The sequence below is a fragment of the Callithrix jacchus genome, chromosome 22 (assembly GCF_049354715.1).
Source record: "Callithrix jacchus isolate 240 chromosome 22, calJac240_pri, whole genome shotgun sequence".
Taxonomy (NCBI): Eukaryota; Metazoa; Chordata; class Mammalia; order Primates; family Cebidae; genus Callithrix; species Callithrix jacchus.
This window is the reverse complement of record NC_133523.1, coordinates 47,570,648-47,585,120: the sequence shown is the minus strand read 5'-3', so window position 1 is coordinate 47,585,120 and position 14,473 is coordinate 47,570,648. Positions and strand designations below refer to the sequence as shown.

Sequence of the window (14,473 nt, the reverse complement as noted above, 5' to 3'; positions counted from 1 at the left end):
ATCCACCCACCTCAGCCTCCCAAAGTGCTGGGAATACAGGTGTGAGCCACCGCACCCAGCCCACTTAAAAAAATTTTTTTTTCATTAGTATTGTTTTTTTTAGACAGCTTTGTCATCCAGACTGGAGTGCAGTGGCGTGATCTCAGCTCACTGCAACCTCTGCCTCCCAGGTTCAAGCCGATTCTCTGCCTCAGCCTCCCCAACAGCTGGGATTACAGGCATGTGCCACCACACCCGGGTAATTTTTGTATTTTTAGTGGAGATATTATTTCACCGTGTTAACCAGGCTGGTCTCGAACTCCCTACCTCAGGTGACCCGCCTGCATTTGCCTCCCAAAGTGCTAGGATTACAGACATGAGCCACTGCACCTGGCCAGTAAGGGATTGATTCTGAAAACTCCTTTTAATAATCTTGGGTGGCAGGAAATCTGAGTTCTAGTCCCAGCTGTTTTACTTACCAGCTGTGTGACTTGGAAAACTCATCTCCCTTTTCTTGGCTGCAGATCCCTTATCTTGCAGCTGGGATCCAGAGCTCTCACTCTAGGAGCCCAATCATAGCAAAAGACCAAAACTGTACCTTTTTTTTTTTTTTTTTTTAAGAGAAGTAGTCTCTTACTCCTCTATTACCCAGGCTGGAGTGCAATCTTTTTTTTTTTTTTTTTTTTTGAGACAGAGTTTCGCTCTTGTTACCCAGGCTGGAGTGTATCTCAGCTCACCACAACCTCCACCTCCTGGGTTCAGGCAATTCTCCTGCCTCAGCCTCCTGAGTAGCTGGGATCACAGGCACACGCCACCATGCCCAGCTAATTTTTTGTATTTTTAGTAAAGACGGGGTTTCAGCATGTTGACCAGGATGGTCTCGATCCCTTGACCTCATGATCCACCTGCCTCGGCCTCCCAAAGTGCTGGGATTACAGGCGTGAGCCACCGCGCCCAGCCGAGTAGTGCAATCTTGATCTCAGCTCACAGCAGCTTCAACCTCCCAGTCTCAAGTGATCCTCCTGCCTCAGCTACTCAGTGTATGGTATTTTGTTATAACAACCAGAATGTGTAAGACATTATTGAAGGATATCTTGGTTGCTTCCAAGTTTTCGGCAATGATAAATAAAGGTGCTGTAAACACGCACCTGCATATTTCTTTATGAGCACACATTTTCAACCCATCTGGGTAAATACTAAGGAGCACTGTTGCTGGTCGATTTTCTAACAGGATGTTTAGGGTTATGAGAGACTGCCACACTATCCTCCAAAGTAACTCTCTTTCTGCATTGCCGGCACCATTGATAGTTCTGTTGCTATACATTTTTGCCAGCATTTGGTGGTGCCAACATTTTGGATTTGACCTTCTGAGGGGTATGTAGTGGTGTCTTGTTTTGTTTTTTGAGACAGAGTTTTGCTCTTGTTCCCCATGCTGGAGTGCAATGGTGCAATCTCGGCTCACCACACCCTCCACCTCCCAGGTTCAGGCGATTCTCCTGCCTCAGCCTCCCAAATAGCTGGGATCCCAGGCACGCACCACCATGCCCAGCTAATTCTGTATTTTCAGTGGAGACTGTTTCACCACCTTGGGTAGGGTCTCGAACCCTTGACCTCACAATCCACCCACCTCAGCCTCCCAAAGTGCTGGGATTACAAGCATGAGCCACTGCGCCTGGTGGAAAGGGAGTTTATTAGGAAGAACTGGCTCACAGGATCACCAGGTGAAGTCCCACCCTAGGCTCTCTGCAAGCTCAGGAAGGAAGAAGCCAGCAATGTCAGTCCAAGTCCAAAAGCCTCAAAAGTAGGGGAGCCGACAGCACAGCCTTCAGCCTGTGGGGAAAGGCCCAGGAGTCCCCAGCAAACCACTGGTGGAACTTCAAGAGTCCGAAGGCCAAGGCCAGCTCATGCGTGTACACAGCACTTGGGGAGGCTGAGGCAGGTGGATCACAAGGTCAGGAGTTTGAGACCGTCCTGGCTAACACAGTGAAACCCTGTCTCCACTAAAAATACAAAACTTAGTTGCGTGTGGTGGTGGGCGCCTGTAATCCCAGCTACTTGGGAGTCTGAGGCAGGAGAATCACTTGAACCCAGGAGGTAGAGGTTGCAGTGAGCCAAGATCGAGCCACTGCCCTACAGCCTGGGCAACAGAGGGAGACTCCATCTCAAAAAAGAAAAAAACATGAGTTCGTGTCCTTTGTAGGGACATGGTTGAATCTGGAGAACATCATTCTTAGCAAACTGACACGAAGCAGAAAATGAAATACCGCATATTCTCACTCATAGGCGGGTAAGGAAAAATGAGAACACATGGACACAGGGAAGGGGGTACTACACACCGGGGTCTATTGGGGGGAATAGGGGAGGGACAGCAGCGGGGGGAGCTGGGGAGGGATAGCCTGGGGAGAAATGCCAAATGTGGGTGAAAGGGAGGAAGGCAGCAAAACACACTGCCATGTGTGTACCTATGCAACTATCTTGTGTGTTCTGCCCATGTACCCCAAAACCTAAGATGCAATTAAAAGAAAAAAAACAGTCCAAAGGCAAAAAAACCTGGAGTCCAATGTCCAAAGACCAAGGACAGGAAGTATCCAACACAGGAGAAAGATGAAAGCAGAAGACTCAGCAAGTCAGCCTCTCCCACCTCCTGCCTGTTGTTCTAGCCACGCTGGCAGCCAACCCACATTGAGAGTGGGTCTTCCTCTCCCAGTCCACTGACTCAAATGTCAGTCTTCCCTGGCAACACCCTCACAGACACACCCAGAAATAATCCGTTATCAGCCACCTAGGCTTCCTTCAATCCAGTCAAACTGACACCTAATATCAGCCATCACACCGTCTGCGTGCCTTCTTTGGTGAGACGTGCGTTCAGATTCCTGTCCTGTTTTTTAATCAGGTTGTTTTCCTATTACTGAGTTTTAAGAGCTCTTTGTATATCTAGGATAACAGTCCTTTATGAGATAGGTCTCTTGCAAATAGTTTCTCCCAGTCCACAGCTTGTTTTCTCATTGTATTAAAAACGTCTTTCAAATAGCAGAGGTTTTTTTTGTTTGTTTGTTTTTTAAAGTCCAGCTTGTCCGTTTCTTTCATGGATCATGCCTTTCGTGTTGTATCAAAAAAAAATTATCATGGCTGGGCACAGTGGCTCATGGCTGTAATCCAGGATTTTGAGAGGCCAAGGTGGGTGGATCACTTGAGGCCAGGAGTTTGAGACCAGCCTGGCCAATATGGCAAAACCCCATCTCTACTAATGAGAGGGGAGACCCCTCACCTCCTTCTATTTCACCTCCTCCCTCCTCCCCTTCCAGAAGGGAAGGAGGGTGAAGAAGGAAAATAAAATAAGATACTAAAGAGCTGGGAAAATGACTCCCTTTTTAGTTCCCAGCCTCTCTGCTATCTGTTAACCTTGAAAAAGCTGTAAATGAATGTTATTCCTGCCGGCTGGAGCCCAGCACTGGTTCACGCCCCCATGTCTCCACGGGCCAGGCCCCCTCCTGGAAACACCTCTGCCAACAGACAGCTAGTTGCTTTTGTCTTGTCTCTGTAAGCCCCCTCCCCTGCTGGTCCCTGCTCACGAAGCATATGAATTAGCAAATCAATGAAGCCCAAAGATTGTAAGGTCGGACATCCAGCAAATGGACAATGACATAGTTCCACCTCATTTTCCCCTTTAGCGATGTAAGCCTGTGAAAGGGGAGAGAAGCTGCAGCTCGGGGAATGGGGATGTAGCAACCCACAGCTCCTGGCTGAATAAAAAGTCACTTCCTTCCTCAGTTCAGTGTTGGAGTGGTTTGTTCCCCGCCGTTCCTGCTTCACTAAAAATATACAAAAATTAGCCAGATGTGGTTGCAAAAACCTGTAATTCCAGCTCTTCGGGAGGCTGAGGCATGAGAATCACTTGAACCTGGGAGATGGAGGTTGTAGCGAGCCAAGATCATGCCAATGCACTCACTTTTGCCTGGGCAAAAGTGAGACTCTCAAAAAAAAAAAAAATTCACAAAACCAGTCACCTAGATTTTCTGCTATGTTCTCTTCTAGGAGTTTTATAGCTTTGCATTAAACATCCAGGTCTATGATCAATTTTGAGTTAATTTTTGTGAAGAGAACAAGGTCTGTGTCTAGATTGAGTTTTTTTGTTGTTTTTTTTTTCTGGCATGTTGATGTCCAGTTGTTCCAGCACCGTTTGTGGAGAGAGGTTTGAGCATTTTTATGAGACTGTTCTATCTCTGCTCTGTGCCCGCCAGCATGCCCAGCTAATTTTTGTATTTTTTAGTAGAGATGGGTTTTTACCACGTTGGCCAGGCTGTCTCAAACTCCTGACCTCAGATGATCCGCCCACTTCAGCCTCCCAGAGTGCTGGGATTACAAGCATGAGCCACTGCGCCTGTTCCCGAATTTGGGGTTTTTTATATGTTCTCTGTCTGTAAAGAACTTTATGTACGTATGGAGTCCACTATAATAATTGATTTAATGTTCTTACCGACTAATTCTAACTTCTGGGCCAATTTCAGTTGAATGATTTTTATCCTCATGTGCCCTGTTTTCCTGCTTTTTACTTATTTGGTGATTTTTTTATTGGACACTAGACAGTGTCAGCATTACCTTGTCAGGTGCTGGTTATTTTTGTACACCTGTAAATATTCTTGAGCTTTGTTTAAGAATGCAGTCATGTCACTTGGAAGCAACTTGATCCTTTGAGGTTTCGCTTTTAAGATTTCTCAGGTGGGGCCAGAGCAGTGTTTTTGGGGATGATTATTCCCCACAGCTGATAAAAGACCCTTCCCAGTGCTCTACACAATGTTCCTTCAATAATGAGGTTTTTCTGATAGGAGCAGCAAATTCGGGCGCTGTTTCCTCCAATCCCTTCAGGTGGTTCTTTCCCTGGCATTCTAGTCATCCAGGCTGCGATAACAGAGTACTGTGGACTGGTGACTCAAAAAGAACAAACACGGCCGGGAACAGTGGCTCACACCTGTAATCCCAACACAGCCGTCATCTCCCACTTTGGGAGGCCGAGGTGGGTGGATCACCTGAGGTCGGGAGTTCTAGACCAGCCTGACCAACATGGAGAAACCCCATCTCTACTAAAAATACAAAAAATTAGCCAGGCGTGGTGGCACATGCCTGTAATCCCAGCTACTTGGGAGGCTGAGGCAGGAGAATCGTTTGAACCCAGGAGGTAGGGGTTGTGATGAGCCAAGATGGCACCACTGCACTCGAGCCTGGGCAACAAAAGCAAAATTCTGTCTCAAAAAAAAACACACAAAAAACAAACAAACAACACTGATTTCTCACAGTTCTGGAGGCTGGAAGTCTAAGATCAGGGCACTGGTATCTGAGGAGGGCCCAGTTCCTGGTTCATAGACAGCACCTTCTAGCTGTGCCCCTGCGTGGTGGAAGGGGTGGATGAGCTCCCTTGGGCCTTGCCTATAAGGACACTAATCCGTTTCTTAACAGCCCCACCCTTCCAAGTAACATAATTGCACTTTTTTTTTTTTTTTTTTTGAGACAGAGTCTTTGCTTTGTCACCCAGGCTGCAGTGCAGTGCCGAGATCTCAGCTCACTGCAAACTCTCCCTCCTGTTTCAAGCAATTCTGCTTCACCACCTAAGATGAAGACATATCAGCTCCAAGCAGAGAGGAGAGAGCTATAAAGAGAGAGAACTCGGGGGATGCACAGCGGTTCCCCTACCTTGGGTTTTCAGTGGAGTAGATCAGCACATGTGGGTGAGGAAACTGCCCAAGGCCAGGGGCCATGCCCTGCACGTGTCTGTGACTGCCAAGATTCATGTAATGAATTCCCCGCCTCCAATGTAATTGCATTTGGAAGTGTAGCCTTCAGGAAGTGATTAGGTTATGAGGGTGGTGAGATCCCAGCTCACCGCAACCTCCACCTCCCAGGTTCAAGCAATTCTCCTGCCTCAGCCTCCCAAGTAGCTGGGATTACAGGCACCCAACACCATGCCTGGCTAATTTTTTGTATTTGTAGTAGAGACGGGCTTTCATCGTGTTGGCCAGGCTGGTCTCAAACTCCTGACCTCAGGGAGGCCCACCTCAGCCTCCCAAAGTGCTGGGATTACAGGCAAGAGCCACTGCGCCCGGCCAACTTCTTGATGAAAGATCATGCCCAGGCCAGGCTCATTGGCATTGGAGATCAAGCAGCCTGAATCTCAACGATGCCTGTGCTTGGGAAGTGGGCTCAGGGGCACTAGAGGGCAGTGTGTGAGAGGAAAGGAGTCAGCCTAGCAGCAGGCCGAGCCCTGGGGCAGACAGCCCCCATGGTCAGAAGAAAGCGGGTGAACACGTGTGGCCCCCAGAACCCCTCCGAGATGGCAGCTGATTTTTATTCCCCACCCTCAGGCCCTCACAGCCAAAGTTGCCTCTGAACGCTCCTTGCAGAGCACAAGATAGAAATGATTGACAGGCCCAGAGCAGGGGCAGGCCTCAGGCTGGACAATAGCATCTGGCCCTGTGGGTCATCCAGCACCAACCCAAGCCCCTCAGAGCCAGGTGTGGGTTGGGATTCAGGATTCTTCAGCGTGTCAAAGGCAATGTGCCCTCTATTCCCAGGGCACACAGCACCCTCAGAGACCCGCACAGCAGAGTTCCACCACCTCGTTAACATATCTGCAGAGAAGTATGTGAACATTCACACCGGGCAGGGTCAGTAACGTGGGTTAAGTCATTTCCCACCAAGGCAGGTCAGCTTTTCCTGACCAATGAGCTTGGGGATGGCTTGACTTCAGAGCTCTTTGGATCTGTGGATTTTGGAATTTTGGATTTCTGATCTGTGATACCCATTTGATGGATGAGGCAACCAAGATCTAACGGGTCAAGTGACTTTCCCACATCTGTGAGGGCCATGAGAAGCAGGACCAGGATAGTGGCCCAGGAGTGTCTTGAATGCAAAGCTGGGCCAGGCGCGGTGGCTCATGCCTGTAACCCCAGCACTTTGGGAGGCTGAGGCGGGCGGATCACGAGGTCAAGAGATCGAGACCATCCTGACCAACATGGTGAAACCCCGTCTCCACTAAAAATACAAAAATTAGCTGGGCATGGTGGTGCGTGCCTGTAGTCCCAGCTACTCGGGAGGCTGAGGCAGGAGAATTGCTTGAACCTAGGAGGCGGAGGTTGCAGTGAGCCGAGATTGTGCCATTGCACTCCAGCCTGGCGCCTGGCAACGGAGCACGACTCTGTCTCAAAAAAAAAAAAAGAATAAGGAAAAATAATGCAAAGCTGGGCGCTTCACTACGTAGGCCCCTCTCCGTTGGTCCACTCTCTGCCACTGCTGTCTGCCACACCCTGCCCTGCCAGGCTTTCCCTCACCCCTCAACCCTGCCAAGAGCGGCTTTCTTCCAGAGATCCCTGCTGTGCCGTGATTTACTGGACTTCTCTATTTCGGGGGTGTTTGTTTTCAGGTTTAGCAGATCAAGGTGGTATCGTTATAATAGGCAGCTCTAAATATAAGTCAGTCTTCAGATGCCTGTGTGTCTTTTTCTGTAAATTGATTCCCAAAAGCAGGACTGCTGGGGCATGGGGCGTAAGCAGTTTTGATCCGATCACATACAAGCACATTTTTTGCAATGGATGGTGGCAGTTCACAGCTGCCGGAGCAGCGTGTGTGAGTGCCTGTCCCTCCACGACCTGCTCGCCCACCCAGGACGTCACCGCTCTTACTAATTTTATTGTATCTGGGTAATGAGAAAGAGTATTTCTCATTCTTTCAAACTGCAGTTCCCAACTATTAGAGTTTGAATCTTTTTGTCTGTTTACTGATGCTGGAATTTTTACTTTATTGAATAGTCATCTCAGTTGATTACATTTAAATGGGTTGTCTTTTTCTTTTCTCTTCTTTCTTTTTTTTTTTTTTTGAGACGGAGTTTCACTCTTGTTACCCAGGCTGGAGTGCAATGGTGCAATCTCGGCTCACCGCAACCTCCGCCTCCTGGGTTCAGGCAATTCTGCCTCAGCCTCCTGAGTAGCTGGGATTACAGGCACGCGCCACCATGCCCAGCTCATTTTTTGTATTTTTAGTAGAGACGGGGTTTCACCATGTTGACCAGGATGGCCTCGATCTCTTGACCTCGTGATCCACCCGCCTTGGCCTCCCAAAGTGCGGGGATTACAGGCTTGAGCCACTGTGCCCAGCCGGGTTGTCTTTTTCTTAGGTTATGTAAGCTTTTGTACATTACATCTGTTTTAAGAATAATCTGTTTCTGCACCATAATTCACACACACACACACACACGCACTCACGCACTGTTCCCCAGTCTATCAGTTTGCCATTTGACTTTATGATATTCTTTTCTATCTACAATTTGTCAAATAAGCCAACTTTTCCTTTCTGCTTTTATGATCTCTTGCTTAAACTCCCTCCCCACTTTCCCTACACAGATGACATACAAACATTCTCCTAATTTCTCTCTCTCTGGGTTTTTTTTTTTTTTGAGATGGAGGCTCGCTTGGTCTCCCAGGTTGCAGTGCAGTGGTGTAACCTCTGCCTCCCGGGTTCAAGCGATTCTCCTGCCTCAGCCTCCCAAGTGGTTGGGGTTACAGGCCTGTGCCACCATGCCTGGCTAATTTTTGTGGGGGTTTTTTGTTGGTTTTTTTTTTTTGTTTTTTAGTATAGATGTAGTTTCACCATGTTGGCCAGGCTGGTCTCAAACTCCTGGCCTCACGGGATCTGCCCAGTGCTGGGATTACAGTCATGAGCCTCTGTAGCCAGCCTCTCTCTGTTTTTTTTTGTCTTTTTTTTTTTTTTCTTTTTAAGAGACAGGGTCTTGGTCTGTTGCCCAGGCTGGAGTGTAGTGGTGCGTTCACAGCTCACTGCAGCCTCCAAATGGGCTCAAGCAAGGAGCCTCAGCCTCTGGGGCTGCTGGAACCACAGGCATGCCCCACCATTCCCACCCTCCTAATTTCTCTTGGAATTCTTCTGTGCCTTTACTCACATACATCCAGATCTTCCATCTTTCTTCTCTATAGAGGTTTTTGGCCAGATGGAGAGCTGATATGTCACTACTGCTGCTAAACCAACCATCCTCACACTGATTTGAAATCTGTCTTCTGTCATGTGTGTACACACACACACACACACACACTTAGATCTATTTCTAGGCCATCTATTCTGTGCCAGAGATGTCTGTGCCTTCCTGTGTCAGGACACATGTATCACTTTTAGAATCAGAGAAGAAAGGATATTTTTTGTTTTTTCACTTTTTTTTTTTTTTTTTTAAAGAACAGTGTCTTTGGAACCCTTGCTGAGCCTGGACAGGCGCAGACACGCCTGGCAGCTGGGAGGATGCCCCAGCCTCGGCCAGGAGGCCTGATCAAGGGAAGGCAGAAATAAGGAGGACCCAGCTGCTTGTAAAATAGTCTTCCCTTTTATTTTAAATCAACCCTTTTCCAAGTTAGTGCCACGAGTTGAGATCAGGAGGTCAGAGCCCACTGGGACGTGGCAGGGGCAGCAGGGGGACTCATGTCCCCCTCCCCTCAGCTCAGTCCCTCCAAGGATGGGACTGGCAGCCGAGGTAAAGGGTTTGAGACTCTCTGCCCCCTCTCCTGCCAGCCCTACACTCCCTAGTCTGCCCCCTCAGCTACTCCCAAGGCCAAGGACAGAGATTGGGGCACAGGGGCCGGGGCAGGGAGGCGGTCCTGTGTGGGCTGTCCGTGGCCAAGAGTGTTAGTGGTCAGAGCCCAGGCAGGCTGAGTTAGTGGGGTCTCCTCCGGCAGCCAGGGAAGGAACTGTAGAGAGAGACAGAGACAGGGCAGTGATGCGGGCTGGAGGGCCTGCAGGGCAGCCACTCAGCTGGAAGCACCCAGCCCATGCCTGGAGGGACACACCCAGCCCATGCCTGGAGCATCGCAGAGGGTGGGAGAGGAGGGCAGAGGCCAGGCTGCAGCAGCTGGGGGTGTCCCTTGGAAGCTCACCGAAGAGGGGAGGCAGGCTCCAGTCCAGCAGGGAGGAGGGGCTCAGATAGACGACTGCCACTGCACAAAACGCTTGGATTCCTGCTAGGAGAGTCAGGGGACAGGAGGGAATGGAGTGGGGATCAACTTTGTACTGTGGGACCCCAGCCCCTCCTCCCTCAGACCCAGCCCCTCCTCCCTCAGACCCAGCCCTTCCTCCCTCAGACCCAGGAGTACAGACCCCAGCCCCTCCTCCCTCAGACCCAGGAGTACAGACCCCAGCCCCTCCTCCCTCAGACCCAGGAGTCCAGACCCCAGTCCTCCTCCCTCAGACCCAGGAGTCCAGACCCCAGGCTATCCTCCCTCAGACCCGGGAGTCCAGTACCCCAGCCCTTCCTCCCTCAGACCCAGCCCCTCCTCCCTCAGACCCAGGAGTCCATTACCTGAGGGTTGAAAGGGTCATCATCATCTGTGTCATCGTAGTCGTCACTGGGGTTTGATGCGGGGCATGGCAGAGAGGTGGGATGGGGGACCCATCAGGAGGCTGCACCCCCCCCAACCGTGGTCCCCAGGTGCTGCCCTCCTCTTCCCTCCCTAGGAGCCTGCCTTTCCCCACTCCTGACCTGGGTGGGAAGAGGGCCCAGGCTTGGGGCAGGCTGCAGAGGGCAGTGGCCAGCGCTCCCGCGGACAGCAGGGAGAAGAGCAGCAGGAACAGCAGGCCTTCCAGGGCATCCTCACACAGGCCCCGCAGGGCTGCGCCATAGTCCTGAGGGGAGGGCGTCATCGGGCAGTGCCCCCCACACCCCCACCGCCAGCACACACCAGTCTGTCCTCCCAGCTGTGGTACTGCACAAGCCAGTTGACCTCTCTGTGCCTCAGTTTCCCCTGTCTAAGGGCAGTTCTGCGAATACAGTGGGGTCATCGGTGTGATGGTTCTGGCACCCAGGAATTAATTGCGCAGGCTCCAGGCTCGGTTTCTCCTGAGCTGCACCCCACCCCCGTGTTATTGCAGGCCCCTATCTCCCTTTGACAGGGGCCCTCCTCCCACAGCACCCCACATCTGGAACCAGTCTAGTACCTCCCACCAGCCCTGTGCCCTCTCCCCATCCGCATCCACCCAGGAACCTGAGAACTGACACTCCCCTTTCCTTCTCCCTCCCAGCAGCAGCATCCCCTGCAAGGGCATCCTCCCGGGGGCACTCAGTGCCTGCTGGCCAGCTACCACCAGCTCCGCCTCGGTCCAGGGGCAAAGGTTTCACAATCTGGGCCCTGCTGACGTTTTGAGCCAGCTCATTCTCTGTGGTGAGGGCACCGCCCTGTGTACTGAGCAGCAGCTCCACCTGCCAGATGCTAGGAGCACCCCCTCCTGCCGTGTGACAACCAGCAGCTCCACCCGCCAGATGCCAGGAGCACCCCCCCCCCCCCACTGTGTGACAACCCGCAGCACCTCAGCCACGGCCAGCTGTCCTTGGGGAGTAGAATCGCAGGCCTAGAGCACATGGAACAGCACGCAGAACCAACCGGTGGCTCAGAATGATGCCTCACACACAATACACACTCCACGTGCCACAAATGCTGGCTCTGATGACGGTCGTCCCAAGAAGTCAGCAGAAATGGCCTTCGCCGAGTGCCCAGCACTGGCACAGACTAACTAACTCAATTCACAGCTCCGACCCGGGCACCGCCCCCAGTCCCAGGACCGAGAAGGCCATCCCAGATGGTGGTGTGCTGACAAGGTAGGAGGGTGGGGGGCAGTGCAGGGCAGGGGTAGGCCGGGTGACCCCACAGCAGGGATGAGTCCCCCAGGAAGGAGCCAGGGAGAGGGCTGTGTGGAGGAAGCCGGGAGGGGCTGAAGCCAGAGGCAGACATATTCAGGACTGACCACCCAGGCCCTTGTAGGTCAGGGCAAGGAGCAGGGATTTTAATCCGTGTGCAGGGGGAATCGCTGAGGGTTTTAAGCAGAGGAAGAACATGATCGGATTGTGTTTTAAAAGGATCACCCAGTTGGTTGGCTGTTGCATGGAGGACAGACAGGAGTAGGCAGGCGGGGGGCAGGGAGGAGGCCCCTGCAGTCAGGAGGCAGGTGGCTAGGATGCACGGACCAGGGCACAGGGGAAGTGGCAGAAACAGTGGTGGGTGTCCAGATAGGTTTCAGAGGAGGGGCCAACAGAACTTGCTTTGGGAATGGTTGTGGGAGGTAAGAGCAGGGAGCAGAAAGGATACCCCTGAGTTTCTGGCAGGAATACCTGGTTGAGGTGGGGTGTCTGTTACTGAGCCAGTGAGGTTGGGGATAGGGACCTGTTGGGGCAATGGAGGCTCTTTTTTTTTTTTTTTTTTTTTCTCCTGGGGCAGAGTTTTGCTCTTGTTGCCCAGACTGGAGTGCAATGCCGTGATCTCGGCTCACCGCTACCTCCATTTCCCGAGTTCAAGCAATTCTCCTGCCTCAGCCTCCTGAGTAGCTGGAATTATAGGCATGCACCACCACGCCCAGCTAATTTTGTATTTTTAGTAGAGATGGGGTTTCACTGTGTTGGTCAGGCTGGACTCGAATTCCTGACCTCAGGTGATCCGCCAGCCTCGACCTCCCAAAGTGCTGGGATTACAGGAGTGAGCCACCACGCCCTGCCTTGGAAGCTCTGTTTTGAGTGTATTGTTACAAGCACAATGTCCTTCATACTCACAACAGCCCTGGAGGCAGACGCTGACCCCTGACCCCCTCACACTGCCGCCTTCTGCAATGGTGGAAAGAAGAAGCCCAGAGACGGCAAGCTACTTGCCCAGAGTCACACTGCCAGGGAGGGGCAGAAGCGAGATCGGAGCAGATTCTCTTAGGTTCCAGCGCCCACCTTCCTTCCTCCTCATCCTGGATGTCCCTTATTGTTGATTTTCTTTTTTTTTAATTTTAAAATAGAGTTGGGGTTTCACCATGTTAGTCAGGCTCAAGGAGTTTTGATCTGCCTGACTGGAGCTCCCAAAGCGCTGGGATTACAGGTACCAGACACCCATGCCTGCCTCCCCCCAACACACTTATTTTTTTGAGACGAACTTTCGCTCTATTGCCCAGGCTGGAGAGCAGTGGCACAATGTCAGCTCACTGCAACCTCTGTGCCTCCAGGGTTCAAGTGATTCTCATGCCTCAGCCTCCTGAGTAGCTGTGAATACAGGCACATGCCACCACGCCCCACTAGTTTTTCTTTTTTTTGTATTTTCAGTAGAGACAGGATTTCCCCATGTTTTCCAGGCTAGTCTTGAACTCCTGACCTCAGGTGATCCACCCACCTTGGTCTCCCAAAGTGCTGGGATTACAGGTGTGAGCCACCACTCCGGGCCTGGTCCCTTATTCATTTTAATCTGTGAAGACCCTGACACCCTGACAGGGAAGATGGAGGCCCAGGGTCACCTGGTACAGCGGTTGGGGAGGGTGGAGTGATCTGTCTTCCTCTTTCCCTTCCCTCCCTCAACAAAGGAGTCTGGGACCCATATTCCAGCCCAGTCTCTACCTAGGCCACAGAAAAGTGCCTGGACCCCAATTTATCCTTATGCAAAAGATCAGGGCAGCCCTGAGGGGGGGTTCCCCAGCCTTTCTCAGCTCAATAGTCAGCAATTCTGATCATTGATTTAGTGCTTGCTCCCCACTCCCTTTTTGGAATTCTGGTTTCAGAAGACTGGGGGGCAGTGGGAGCCACAGAAGGGACCTGTCTGAGCCTGACCAGGAAAAGCTCAGGTCCATGCTATGGTGTAGATGAACCCCTCTTGGCTAGGACTGCCAGATCAAATTCAGGACTTCCAGTAAATTCGAAATCACACACCCAATACATGATTTTCCAGAATCAGTATCTCCCCAGCAATGCACTGGGCATACTTACAGCAAAGAGTGGCTTGCTGTTTGCTGAATCTGGCCCTATTCTAGGGTCAATGTGGGGACAGACGGAGGGGGCCGTGCTTCCTCCTCTTGGGAGAGAATGAGGCCTCAGCGGCAACAGGGCCACTGGGCATGGAGGGTAGATGGACAGAGACATTCCAGAAGCAGAAGGGACAAGACTGGGCCCTCTGGAAGGTCCCTGTCTCCTTAATGTGCACAGGCTGGCCGTGTGACCTAGGGAAAGTCCGTCAACTCTGCACCTCACTTCAGTCTGTTATGTGGGATAATCATAGCCCCTCCTTCACAGCACTGTTATGAGGGGTCAGTGAATTACCACCTGTGAAACACAACAGGGCCAGGTACTCGGTGCAGCTATGCACATGAGAGGTCTTTGATGGGAAGACCGGCTAGGGAAAGGCATCCTCAGGTGTGTGTTTTAGAGCATCTCCTACTGGTTTTGTTTGTGTTTGAGACAGAGTCTCACTCTATTGCCCAGGCTGGAGTGCAGTGGTACGATCTCGACTCACTGCAACCTCTGCCTCCCAGGTTCAAGTGATTCTCCTGCCTCCTGAGTAGCTGGGATTACAGTCGCCCACCACCACAACTGGCTAATTTTTTGTACTTTTAGTAGAGACGGGGTTTCACCATGTTGGCCAGGCTGGTCTGGAATTCCTGACCTCAGGTGATCCACCTGCCTCTGCCTCCCAAAGTGCTGGGATTACAGGTGTGA

At 51.5% G+C, this 14,473-nt stretch overlaps 2 protein-coding genes across 38 annotated transcripts in view; one reads left to right on the top strand and one right to left on the bottom strand.

The window, feature by feature from the left end:
• Positions 1–14,473, top strand: part of LOC144580862 (uncharacterized) — a 37,956-nt gene that overhangs the window by 5,445 nt on the left and 18,038 nt on the right. For 9 of the 25 annotated variants that reach the window (XR_013531109.1, XR_013531108.1, XR_013531107.1 and 6 more), the window contains one exon: positions 104–14,473. This exon is cut by the window's right edge. The gene's annotated coding sequence lies outside the window, so the exon portion shown is untranslated. The remainder of the gene's footprint in view (positions 1–103) is intronic. The other 16 variants (XR_013531110.1, XR_013531132.1, XR_013531131.1 and 13 more) reach the window with 9 other exon arrangements.
• Positions 9,334–14,473, bottom strand: part of TTYH1 (tweety family member 1) — a 20,414-nt gene continuing 15,274 nt past the window's right edge. For 4 of the 13 annotated variants that reach the window (XM_035285367.3, XM_078360871.1, XM_035285357.3 and 1 more), the window contains 3 exons: positions 10,505–10,647; positions 9,903–9,986; positions 9,334–9,716 (listed from right to left, as the gene is read on the bottom strand). In XM_035285367.3, coding sequence (XP_035141258.1) covers positions 9,683–9,716; positions 9,903–9,986; positions 10,505–10,647 — 261 coding nt within the window. In that variant the 3' untranslated portion in view covers positions 9,334–9,682. Of the gene's footprint in view, positions 9,717–9,902; positions 9,987–10,324; positions 10,371–10,504; positions 10,648–14,473 lie in introns of all 13 variants that reach the window. The other 9 variants (XM_078360873.1, XM_035285359.3, XM_035285364.3 and 6 more) reach the window with 3 other exon arrangements.